Consider the following 12,670-nt stretch of genomic DNA (forward strand, 5'->3'; position numbering starts at 1 on the left):
CACAGTAAAATTATAATAATATTCTCTCATCATCTTTAACAACGGTACCACAATAATTCAAAGTGTGATTAATGGCGGAGCATACAGGCTCTATATTTTCTGCATGATTTTTTCTGTACACCTACAACTTCTCTAATAAAATATATATTTAAAAATACATTTTGTAATAATAAATCTGAAATGAAACTAACAATTTGAAATCATGGTTTACATTTCTACATATTTCCTAGCTCTGTCCAATGAAAAGGCCTAGAAGTAGTGATACCCTAGAGTAGCAATGAACATACCCAGCACTTAGATCTTGGTTTCTAAGTACTAATTTGCACAAAAAGAAATAAGGTTCCTTGGAGAAATGGATGCATCCACACCCAAAACGGAAAGTACAAGATGAGCCTGGGGCATCATACTGTTTAAAAAGCAAGGGGAGACTCGCACCAGTGAAGCCAGGAGAAGTGCTACAAAAGCCCATCTCCCTAAACTACCACAATGAGAAAAGAGAGGAAAGCATCACCAAATTTCACCAATTTTAAGGTTATCCAGAGATGTCTTGGCTATTTGGAACTGTCATATTCAAATATTTGACATCTTAAATCTTTGGTACTGTGGATCATAGTAATGAAAATGTTCAAAAATTCATTGTGGTGATGAATGGACAACTATATGATGATACTATGAACCACTGATTGTACACTTTGGATGATTTGTAAATATATCTCAATAAAATTCCATTTAAAAAAAAAGCAAGGGGAAGTAGTAAAGATGACGGGGTTATGCCAAAAAAAAAAAAAACAGTGCAAAATGGTTCACAATGGCTATATCTAAGATAACTTAGACAAATAATTTTTTAAGAAGACCAAAACATTGTAAAACATTTAATAAACAAAAGTTCTGAGTCTACAGTAATATGCAAAAGAGGGAGGTGGGAGGAAGAAAACTCCTCTTTATAGAATTTCATGTATTAAATGTGGAAAAAATAACAATTAGAAAATTCACCATTCTACAGCTCTCAGTTTAATAAACTGATACAGGCAAAGCTCAACAATGGATGCTGAAATGATGATGTAAAACAATAATGGGGAGCATGATATGCACATCGTGCCGAAGTTGCACCTAAGAGCTTATTTACTAATTCAACTAGAGAGGGGAAAATACATCCTTATTTTGAAAAGACCTGATGATCATAATCTTAACTAGGTGGTCAATCAACATTACTATTGAAATAACCAGATGGTACATAGCTCTGATGTGAAGAACACGAAGTATGCAATAACACCTTTGAAGTATTCCTGCCACCGAAATAGTTAACCTGAACCTTATCAAGCTTCTAGACTTAATTTCCAGTGTTCTATGACATAATACTATTTTAATATGCTGGAGTAACAAGTTAATCGACACTGAGGAAACAACCAGATGAATTCTGAATGTGAACGTTCTACAATACAAATATCGTGCACTTCTTAAAAAAACAAATAAATTAGACATAAATTACATCAAGGGAACACTACTAGTGTGCTTAATAGGATCACATAACCAGGTAGAATATTGTCATTTTTCATAAGAGAAACACGCAATTAAAAAAAAAACTTACTTTCAAATCAAACAGCATAAATCAACATACACACACACGGAAAGAGAGAACAAAGACTGACAGAGTGTGTAATTTTGGCAATTACAGCAAAGTGTTAACCAATAAATTAATCTAGGTAGAGGGATATGGGTATTCACTGCATTCATTTCAACCTTCTCATAAATTCGGAGGGAAGAAAGGAAAGGAGAGTTAAAAGAGTGGTTCTCAAAGTAAGCTCAAGGGAATCCTCAGGAGATTCTTTCAGAGTTTCTACAAAATCAAAAGCACTTTCATCATCATAATAACAACAGGAGGTTATTTGCTTTTGTCACTGTGTTGATTAGTTAGTAGGGATTGTGCAAAAGCAATGGTGGACAAAACTGCTGACATCTTAGCACAAATCAAGGTAGGGATCCCAAACAGAACTAGAATTATTCTTCACTTCCAGACACTAGTTAAAAATTTGTATCTAGCACCCTGAATCAATAGTTAAAGACTTTCCTGATGAGTTTGGTGATGTCATTAATGTGATTTTTTTAACACTGTATAATGAAATGAGTCGCCATCTGAAAGATGTGCACAATTCATGAGCCAATATTTGCCAAACATACACGGGTAAATCACCCATTCAAAATATAAGACAGGCCAACAGGTTTTAAAAGAATAGTATGAAAGATTCATTGGCATGATTTAAAAAATCCAAGTTGCAGTAAATCTTCAAGAAATTCCCATTTAAGTTTTGGTATAGTATCAAAGAAAAATACCACAATTTCCTGAAAAGGATATTTAGTATACAATTATGCATCTGTGTGAGGCTGGATTTTCCTCACCTATTTCAAACAAAACATAATAAAAGCATATTGAATGCAGAAGCAGATATGAGATTCCAGCTATGCATTATTTAGCCCAGCATTAAAGAGATTTACAAAAAATGTAAAACAACGTTAATCTTCTCACTCAAAATCTGTTTTAGAAAATAATTTTTCTTAAAAACATTAACATGAATTGGGTTCACTATTTGTAGTGAATTGTTAATATCTTTAAAATGTGCTTTAATTTCTAATCTGCTATGTATTGATACATTCCACATAAACAAAAGTTATATGGGAATGTCAATGTTTAAGAGTGTAAAGCATTCCTGAGACGGAACACTTCGAGAAGTGCTGCTCTGGAAATCAACATATGACAGAAACTTTTATATATAAACCAGAAGCCTATACCACACTAACCTGTCCCAGAGCAGTTAAGGCTCTGTCATTCTGTCAACACCCAGCAAGTTTTCTCTTGGGGGCGTTGGGGGGGGTGGGGGTGCAACTCACAGTGCAAAAGCAAAAATACAGCCGCAAAAACAATGGGTACACTCATTCTCTAGTAGCATAGAAGTAGTTCAACCTATAAGAACAAAAGAGGTTGCCTACCTCCAACTTCAATTTTCAAAAACAAATTTAACACTGTTCCAAGCAATTTTAACTAAAGAATTAATTTTTTACCAAAAAGGTAAACTCAAGCAAATTAGTCTGAATTATCTATGCTGGGCCACATTATAATGAATGACACATGTTATCTTTTCAGACATTTAATTGCAATGTTTGGTAGTAATTTTCAAATTAAAAAAAATTAGCAAAGGCTGTACTCCCCAATAATAAGTATAAAAAAATGACTGATGGTGCTTTACTTACTCGTTTGGGACCACTGAAAATCTTTCTGGTATTTTCCTTTGATTTATCTCCTTGTTTATTCGTGGGCTTCTTCACACTTTCAGGCACACCGGACAGTCCTCTGTAAAATCCAAGTTTTCTGAAATCCAAGTGAAAGGTTTAGGAGGCGAAAGGGTGAGAAAGAAGGACGGTACACCCGGAAACTTTTAAAGTGGGCGGGTTTATTTCTGCGCTCCCGGACTTAGCTCACCAAACCCAAAATGGAGGGAGGTGAGTCAGCACCTGGGTGATGGCGTAGGTGGTTTTTAAGCAAGGGGGTCAGGTGATGTCCAGAAGGGGCGGTTCTCAGGAAGTCAGGTGGTCGGAAGGGGCGGGTCTCCAGAAGTCAGGTGTCCGGAAGGGGCGGTCCCAGAAGCCATGTTGGGAGGGGCGACACAGCCTCCCCATCTCCAGTTGCCGTGCTCTTCCCAGTCCCCTGACGTTACACCCAGTAATCAAAACTAGCTAATTTTCTCATATTTCAAATTATCTACCAGAGAGCCTATGAAGGTTTTTTTTTTTTGGACTATTGTGGAAAGAAAAGGTTAAGGAAATAAAATAAAAATATTCCCAATGACATTAAGTTTTATTCTCCCACTCTCACCTCTGGTTTGTTCCCTCTAAAAGAAAATCATAAACCTGGCTGTTGTTATGTGTTCTAGCTTTATTTTGTGTAAATGGTAAAATCAAGTCTTTTCCAAAATAATTTCTGTTGTTCATAGCTCATATAACTGCTGGATATGTGTGGACACCGGCACTGGTTGGTTCAATTTGAACAGACACACACACTGATAGAAAACACCAGATGATAGTCACTTTTAACATTTTTCTAGAATTCACGTTCACCAAATTATATTAGCCTTCAAAGAACGCCTACTTACATCTGAAAAGGCCAATAACAGGGTACATTTAAAAAACAAAAAAGAGGACAGCTTTCCTTGACAAAAAGTTATAAAATTACCAAGTATAATGGTAAAAAGGATTAGATTACACCCCAAATGGTTATAAAGGTTTATTTTCTTTCTAATCTTAAGAAAAAAGGAAGATATTTCTCTATCCTAACCCTTACTGAAATGCTTGCAAATTCACATGGTACGTGAAGACTCAAATTCCAACTTGGGTATATCAACTAAATGACCTCTAATTTTCCAATGTTACTTGGTATCAGCATCAAGTTTTTGAAAGGGGGCCTAAGGAGTTCACATTTTAAAGCCTAAAAAGGTGTACTACCGCCAAATATACATTTATCCATAGATTTTCAATTGCAGATTAGAATTAATATGCTATCTTGATAAGCCTAAAAGCTACTAGGTAAACTGTAGCAGGACAGGAGCTCAGGTACTGGTCATTACCTCTCATCTTCCTAAGAAATTGTGAAGTAGTTCTGCCCAAACCGATCTCAGCGGACTAGCAACAATGCTGTAAATCTGTTCCGCAAAAGGGATTTGTGGGTGTGTGTTACGGGGGGAAGGGGTGGTAGAGGGAGGAGGGCTCAGGGAATACTCCTGTGTAATTCTTTGAAAATAAGAATGATTTCAATCTAGAAAAACTGTTTTTAAGCCAAATAAAGCAAAATGGCAGTTATACTCTAACATAAGATTGAGAATCTATATTTAAGATTATTATAATTATAACTCATCATGATGACATTTCTTCTACAATCCTAACAGGACAGAAAGCTTTATTTAGCAAGTAAATTGATAAACGAGAGTTGGTTAAGAAAACCTGTACTGCAGAGACTTTCACATATTTTTGTGCACTCAACAGTCAATCTATTTCACAAAGCCCTCACCAGGTAATGACTTAATTACAGCAGAGCTAACCTATTTCCTTTGTCTCTCAAGGTAGAGACTATGAATTCTTTGAGGACTTCTAATCATTACTGGTCCTAGTACCTTAAGAGAGAAATCAAATTGACACTGTTGCGAGTGCATAGATACTTAACTACCACTTTTCATGCCTATTAAATCAATTCAAGACAGTTTGAGAATGTTTTTAATGTTTACCAGTTGATTAGTTCTGAACCAACTACGAAGGGTTTTTATTCATTTTAATCTTCTAATATTTCCCTTATTTATAACAACCTATTATCAGTATAGTTCTAAATGTATCAAACCTAAACTACATCTCCATTGCATCTGGATTTTCAAGGTTGAAACAAGATGTGTGATATCTCTGTCCCCATACACACGGATGTTAAAATTCTTATTGGCTAATGGGAGAATTAAAACACAAATATGAAAACACTCCTCAATCTACTAATTGGTTCCATGTAACTCAGCACCTGATCATTAACATTTTAAATTCCATAGCTTTGGATAAGCTAATTTGTGGTTTTAAATTGCTACTTCTATTAAAATGAATAATTGAGTTTCTAAGAAGAAAGTAGGTGGCTGTTGATTTAAGCCTGAAAAATACATTTACTTACTATAATTAAACACACACACACACACACAAATAAAAAAACCATACCTGCATTATTTGTACTAGACTGACTGTCCTGGGAATTATCATTGCTTTCTGGGGGAGGTTGAAAGGAGGGTGATGGAGCCGTTTTAGTTCTTTTTCTGCTTGTCTTTCTCTCCACTTGACAGTCTTCATCCTCATCATCTTCACTTTCACTGAGATCATCAAAGCCAAAATATTTTATTTTATAATTAGAACTTCCAGAACTTCCTTCATCACCTCCTGTCTCATCATGATCTTCAAAACCAAAAAATTCAAGTTTAACATCCTTTTTTGATTTGGTATTACTAGGTCAAAATATAGTAGTGGTCTTAGAAGTTGCAATATCTGCCTTTTTTCTTAGACGGCCAGCTTCTCCCAAATCTGCAGGAGTTGATGCAGTGAACTCATCCATACTGCGTTCCATAGTATCCTGTATGGTAACATTGCAAACTGACAAGCAAGATGGATGCAAAACTGTATAATCTCTAGTCCGTCCAACCGTCCCTCTAAAACTGGTCCCACAACTTACACTGCCTTTCTTTGCCTGATTCAGGCCATCTTTATTTGATTCACTGTTTGCTTTGGCTAAGGCCTGACTGGTGCCATCCATTAGCTTATCAAAATTTGATGCTCCTTGTGAGGATTTTGCTTTATTGGCCCTACAGTACGTCCTACAGTTGCTTGGCCTAAGAACACTTTGTACAATGTCTTCCTCGATAGCTTCATTTAGATTTTCCAACTGCTTTTTAAAATCTTCATCCTTCATCTCCAAAAGAGGATCATTTTCCAAACTTAATATACAATCTTCTGATCTGATATCTCCAAAATCATTATCCCATTCATACAAACCAGTTCTTACAGATCCCTTAATTGGAGATATTTCTGATGGAGATTCTGACCTTTTTCCAACTTGGGAGTTCCAAGAATCATATATTTCCTTGATTTCATCAGCCTTGTATCCAGAAGCCACTGTAGTTTCTGCATTGGGTTTCTTACTACTGTCATCGGCATTTTTATAAATATGATGACTATTCTTTTCATGTTCTTCATTAAAGTTCTCCACTTTATCTATAAAAATGAAAAGTATTTAAGTCAAACGATTTAAACATAAATAAAATCAATACAAGTTAGCAAATTACAGGAATATTTACTTGGCTAATTAATAGTACAGAGTCAGTTCTTCTAGAAATAACTTCCATAATTTAACTGTGAAGAAATCTGACATCCCCCCCCTCTACTTTTTCAGCATATTGCTCTCAGGTCACCTAGTGATCTTTCTCCCTTAAAGTTTTTGCCCCAGTCTTCTCAGATGCAAGTTCAACAGTGTTAAGTAAATAAATCAACTGAATCAATTCAAAATGACATGTAAATAACTATGCCAAAACTCCTCAGGGGATTGGGTTTTTTCAAAAAAAGATGCTTAAATTAAAAATTATTTAGGAGAAATATAACATGTGGACAGCTTAACTGAACTTATATAACAGCTCCACTGCAACTACATGGAACCTTGAGGAGGGCATGAGATTTTGTAGGTTTGTCCAGAGTGATGGACAAGCAAACTCACCACCCTCCTCCTGTCTACATGGGACATGACTCCCAGGGGTGTGGACCTTCCTGGCAACGTAGGACAGAAATCCCAGAATGAGCTGAGATTCAGCATCAAGGGATTGAGAAAAACTCTAGAATGAGCTGAGATTCAGCATCAAGGGATTGAGAAAACCTTCTCGAACAAAAGGGGGAAGAGTGAAATGAGACCAAGTGTTAATGGCTGAGAGATTACAAACAGAGTCAGGAGGTTATCCTGGAGGTTATTCTTACGCATTAAGTAGATATCACCTTGTTATCCAAGATGTAACGGAGAGACTCGAGGGAACTGCCTGAAAATGTGGAGCCATGTTTCTTGAAGATGACTGTATAATGATAAAGCTTTCACAATGTGACTGTGTGATTGGAAAACCTTGTGTCTGCTGCTTTTATCTACCTTATCGACAGATGAGTAAAACATATGGATTAAAAATGAAAAATAGGGGGAACAAATGTTAAAATAAATTTAGTAGATTGAAATGCTAAATGATCAATGAGTGGGAGGGGCAAGGGGTATGATATATATGAATTTTCCTCTCTGTTTTCTTTTTATTTCTTTTTCTGAATTGATGCCAATGTCCTAAGAAATGATCATGATGATGAATATACAACTATGATGATATTGTGAGTTACTGATTTTATATGTAGAATGGAATGATCATATGGTAAGAATGTTTGTGTTTGTATGTTGGTATGTTTAATAAATAAAATAAAAATAAATAAATAAACAAATAAATAAATAATAGGGGGAACAAATGTTAAATTTAGTAGATTGACATGCTGGTGATTGGTGAGAGGAAGAGGTGGGGGTATGGTATGTACGAATTTTTTTCTTTTTCTTTTTATTTCTTTTTCTGGATTGATGCAAATATTCTGCAAAGTGATCGTAGTGATGAATATACAACTATGTGATGATATTGTGAGTTATTGTTTATATAGAATGGAATGATCATATGGTAAGAATGTTTGTCTTTTTACGCTATGTTAAAAAAAATTTTAATGAAAAATTTTTCAGTAAGAAAAGAAACTCATCAGGGATCAATCACTCTTCTCCCACATTATGAAAAATGGCTTCTCTCTCACTTTTCCTTAAACTTACTTTTGTACATGGTTCCAATTCTGGCATGACCTATGGAGAAATAATGTGATAGATTATTAACTTCTGTGTTTAATAACTGAGTAAAATGCCTAGGTAACAAATCCTTCCCATGTCAGGTAATTTCCAATTATTACTCACCACAAAATTTGAATATCTAATAAAATGATTCATCACTAAAAAGTAGTTTTGTTGGTTACCTCATGATTTGTGGCCTATAAACAGAAAAATACAGTTAAAAGAAGCTGCCGTAACTGAACTCTTTCCATTTCTTTAAAATTTTTGGCAAAAAGTTTTCTTAATATTTATTTACATGTATTTAACAAATAGGAATAGAATTAATCCCCAAACCTCTTCTTATTCTAGCAGTAATTTTCACTCACATATACATGAACTTACTGAAAAAAATCCCCAACCATCTCATTAAGAGGTGCATTTCCAGTAAATTTTACCTTTAAAAGTATAGCACTCATTTTTTTAAATCAATTTGAATAACTGTGGTCATAACTTAAGCCAGAATTTTTGAATATTTAAAGCATTACAGGCACAAATTTTTTTTTAATTTAATTGTGTGTGTGTGTATATATGAAATACAATTTCTGGAACTTGCTTCAAAATAATCCATCACGGACAGGAACTAGAGGTAGGGATAAAAATGAAACAAGAATGACTACAAGTGATATTTACTGAAGCTAGATACATTTAGAGATACACACCCCTGTATAAGTACATACTAGCCTGATTACACATTACACACATATACACATATATTTTTAACACAGAATTGTGCAAAGGATGACCACTAAGATGAAGCATATATGCGTTCTAGTAGCCTTGATTATTGAAGACAATTGTGTAATGACATAACTTGTACAATGTGACTGTGTAATTGTGAAAACCTTGTGTCTGCTGCTCCTCCTTTTATCTACCTTGTCAACAAACGAGTAGAACATATGGAATAAAAATAAATAATAGGGGGAACAAATGCTAAAATAAATTTAGTTTGAAATGCTAGTGATCAATGAAAGCGAGGGGTAAGGGGTATAGTAGGTATAATCTTTTTTTTTCTTTTCTTTCCTGTGTTTGTTTTATTTCTTTTTCTATTGTCTTTTTATTTCTTTTTCTGAATTAATGCAAATGTGCTAAGAAATGATGAATATGCAACTAAGTGATGATATTGTGAATTACTGATTATATATGTTGATGTTTTATTTGGTTTGTTAATTTTTTAATTAATAAACAAATTTTTTTAAAAAACAACAAAACAAAACAAAAAAAGTGCCCCTGCAGCCCCTCTGGGGTTCAGTCGGGGGCATCAAAGTACAAGAGAAGGCGTAACAACCCTCCCTGTACAACGCAACAACTTAACCCTTAGTGGGTGGAGACAGAATAACCTGGAGTTCTCAGTGGTTCAGGATGTGGGCAAGGTTCTGAGAGCTATTAGCTTCCTGAGACTGGCCTTGCAGCGCCCAGGCAGGTAGCAGCAGGGGCAGCGGTGGACCAGCTGGGCCATGGAGGGCGCTGCAGTACCTGGAGGCACTAGTGGAGGCAGCACTGCCGCCCTGAGCCGCGCTAGCAGAGTGCGGCTGCACGGGCCAAGGCTCCAGTGCGCAGGCGAGCAGGTGGCGCCCGGATTGACCAGGATGAGCCAGCCCTGGACCCTCCTGCTCTGCGGGCTGGGGCGGCATGGGGCCATTGGGGCCAGGCCCAGCCCCGCATGCAGGCCAGGTGAGGAAAGGTGTTGGGAAGAAGAAGCTCGGCTGTCGCACCCCTGCGCGAGAAGGTAGGCGTGGGCCCCAGGGGGCGGGACCGGGGTGCTCCGGCCGGCAGTTCTCGGTGAGGCCCAGCAGCCCCAGACGGCGAGGCCATGGATGCGCAACGACCCGCATGTGTGGGTAGGACCCGAGACAGATCAGGTTACTGCCCTCATTGTACTCATTTTGGAGGAGATAGACAGTGAACACGTGAGCAGAGTCATACGGATTTATTTACATAGCACATTTTCAGCTAATGAAAAGTAGGGTTTATGCCCCCAGCCCTCCTCCCTCTATCATTCTCACATGCAGCTCCATTCAGTGTTTTAACATTATTGTATTGCAGTTAGGTAGTATTGTGCTGTCCATTTCTGAGTTTTTTTTTTGTTTTTTTTTTTTTTTTTTGACAGAGAGAAGGAAGGAAGGATAGAAGGAAGGAAGGAAGGAAGAAAGGGAAACATCTTTAAACATTTTCTTGTTTTATTGTATTTTGTTTTTCCGTTTTTTGTTACATGGGCTGGGGCCGGGAATCGAACCGAGGTCCTCCGGCATAGCAGGCAAGCACTTTGCCCGCTGAGCCACCGCGGCCCGCCCATTTCTGAGTTTTTTTATCCAGCCCTGTTGCACAGTCTGTATCCTTTCAGCTCCAATTACCCAGTATCTTACCCTATTTCTATCTCCTGATGGTCTCTGTTACCAACGACATTCCAAGTTTAATCACTAATGTCAGTTCATATCAGTCAGACCATATAGTATTTGTTCTTTAGTTTTTGGGTAGTCTCACTCAGCATCATGTTCTCAAGGTCCATCCATGTTGTTACATACTTCGTAAGTTTATTCTGTCTTAAAGCTGCATAATATTCCATCGTATGTATATACCACAGTTTGTTTAGCCACTCGTCTGTGGATGGACATTTTGGCTGTTTCCATCTCTTTGCAGTTGTAAATAATGCTGCTATAAACATTGGTGTGCAAATGTCCGTTTGTGTCTTTGCCTTATTAAGTCCTCTGAGTAGACACCTAGCTGTGTTCCAGTAGCCATGTTTCTTGATGATGATTGAACAATGAGATAGCTTTCACAGTGTGACTCTGTGAATGTGAAAACCTTGTGTCCGATGCTCCTTTTATTTACCATATCAACAGAAGAGTAGAACATACGGAATAAAAATAAGTAATAGGGGGAGCAAATGTTAAAATAAATTTAGTTTGAAATGCTAGTGGTAAATGAAAGCGAGGGGTAAGGGGTATGGTATGTATAATTTTTTTTCCCCTGTTATCGTTATATTTCTTTTTCTGTTGTTTTTTCTTTCTTTTTCTAAATTGATGCAAATATTCTAAAAAATGATGAATATGCAACTATGTGATATATTAAGAATTACTGATTATATATGTAGAATGGAATGATATCTTAATGTTTTGTTTGTTAATTTTTTTAATTAATAAAAATAAAGAAAAAGAAAAGAAGAAAAGTAGGGTTAGGCGGAGAGTGATGTGTACTTGGAGGACCTTTTTAGACAGACTGATCAGGAAAGGTATTTCTAAGGATTATTAAACAGAGATGTAAATGCTATGAATTATTTTAGGTTGAGGGAACCAGTAGCTGTGAGGGACATAAGTTTGACTCTGAGGAATAAATTCCCTGCCATTATGTAAAATTCAAGAAGACCTAAATGCCTGTTTTATTCCATGCACCACAACACCACCCGATTCCTGCAGTCCCTCAGTAAATATTTGTTGCATGAATGCGTGAACAGCTGGAAGGTCAGTAAGTATGACTGGAACAAAGTGACCCCCTGGGGAAAAAATGGCATAGGAGGTCAATATTGACAATAATTAAGAGTTTGGATTTTACTCAGTTGTATTTCTGTATAATAGCAATGAACAATTGAAAATTGAAATTTTAAAAATGCTATGTGTAATGACTTCGAAAATATGAAGAACTTTGGGATAAATCTAATGAAATACTGTAATATTAAAGCACTGAAAATTGGGCAGGTCACGGTGGCTCAGCAGGCAAGAATGCTTGCCTGCCATGCCAGAGGACCTGGGTTCAATTCCCGGTGCCTGCCCATGTTAAAAAAAAAAAAAAAAAAAAGCACTGAAAATTATAAAACATTGAAGAGAGAAATTAAAGAAAGCCTAAATAAATGGAGAAATATATATGGATTCCATTTGTTAATATTTTGCTTATGATTTTTTTCATCATGAGAGATATTGGTCTGCAATTAAAGATGTTGGGTCTGTAATTATCTTTGATTTTGGCATCAGGTTAATGACGGCTTTTTAAAAAGAGTGGGAAGTGTTCGCTCCTCTTCTGTTTTGTGGAAGATTTTCTCTAGAATTGTTCTTCTTTGTTCCTTAAGCGTTTGGTAGAATTCAGCAGTGAGACCATCTGAGTTTCCAAAAGTTGGTTTTTAGTGGGCTCAATTTCTTTTTTATATACGTACAAATGTATACGTATCTTACATAATGGCAGGGAATTTATTCCTCAGAGTCAAACTTATGTCCCTCACAGCTACTGGTT

At 36.4% G+C, this 12,670-nt stretch overlaps 2 protein-coding genes across 3 annotated transcripts in view; one reads left to right on the top strand and one right to left on the bottom strand.

Moving 5' to 3' along the window:
• Positions 1–8,405, bottom strand: part of LOC143653324 (wings apart-like protein homolog) — a 37,451-nt gene extending 29,046 nt beyond the window's left edge. The window contains 4 exon segments of the mRNA XM_077124448.1: positions 3,247–3,341; positions 3,344–3,364; positions 5,737–6,780; positions 8,396–8,405. Of these exon segments, the coding sequence (XP_076980563.1) occupies positions 3,247–3,341; positions 3,344–3,364; positions 5,737–6,780; positions 8,396–8,405 (1,170 nt within the window).
• Positions 8,406–10,015: 1,610 nt separating this feature from the next.
• Positions 10,016–12,670, top strand: part of LOC143653578 (uncharacterized) — a 53,848-nt gene continuing 51,193 nt past the window's right edge. For both annotated transcript variants that reach the window (XM_077124703.1, XM_077124704.1), the window contains exon 1: positions 10,016–10,175. In XM_077124703.1, coding sequence (XP_076980818.1) covers positions 10,036–10,175 — 140 coding nt within the window. In that variant the 5' untranslated portion in view covers positions 10,016–10,035. The remainder of the gene's footprint in view (positions 10,176–12,670) is intronic.

This window comes from Tamandua tetradactyla, chromosome 13 (genome assembly GCF_023851605.1).
Source record: "Tamandua tetradactyla isolate mTamTet1 chromosome 13, mTamTet1.pri, whole genome shotgun sequence".
In the NCBI taxonomy this organism is placed as follows: domain Eukaryota; kingdom Metazoa; phylum Chordata; class Mammalia; order Pilosa; family Myrmecophagidae; genus Tamandua; species Tamandua tetradactyla.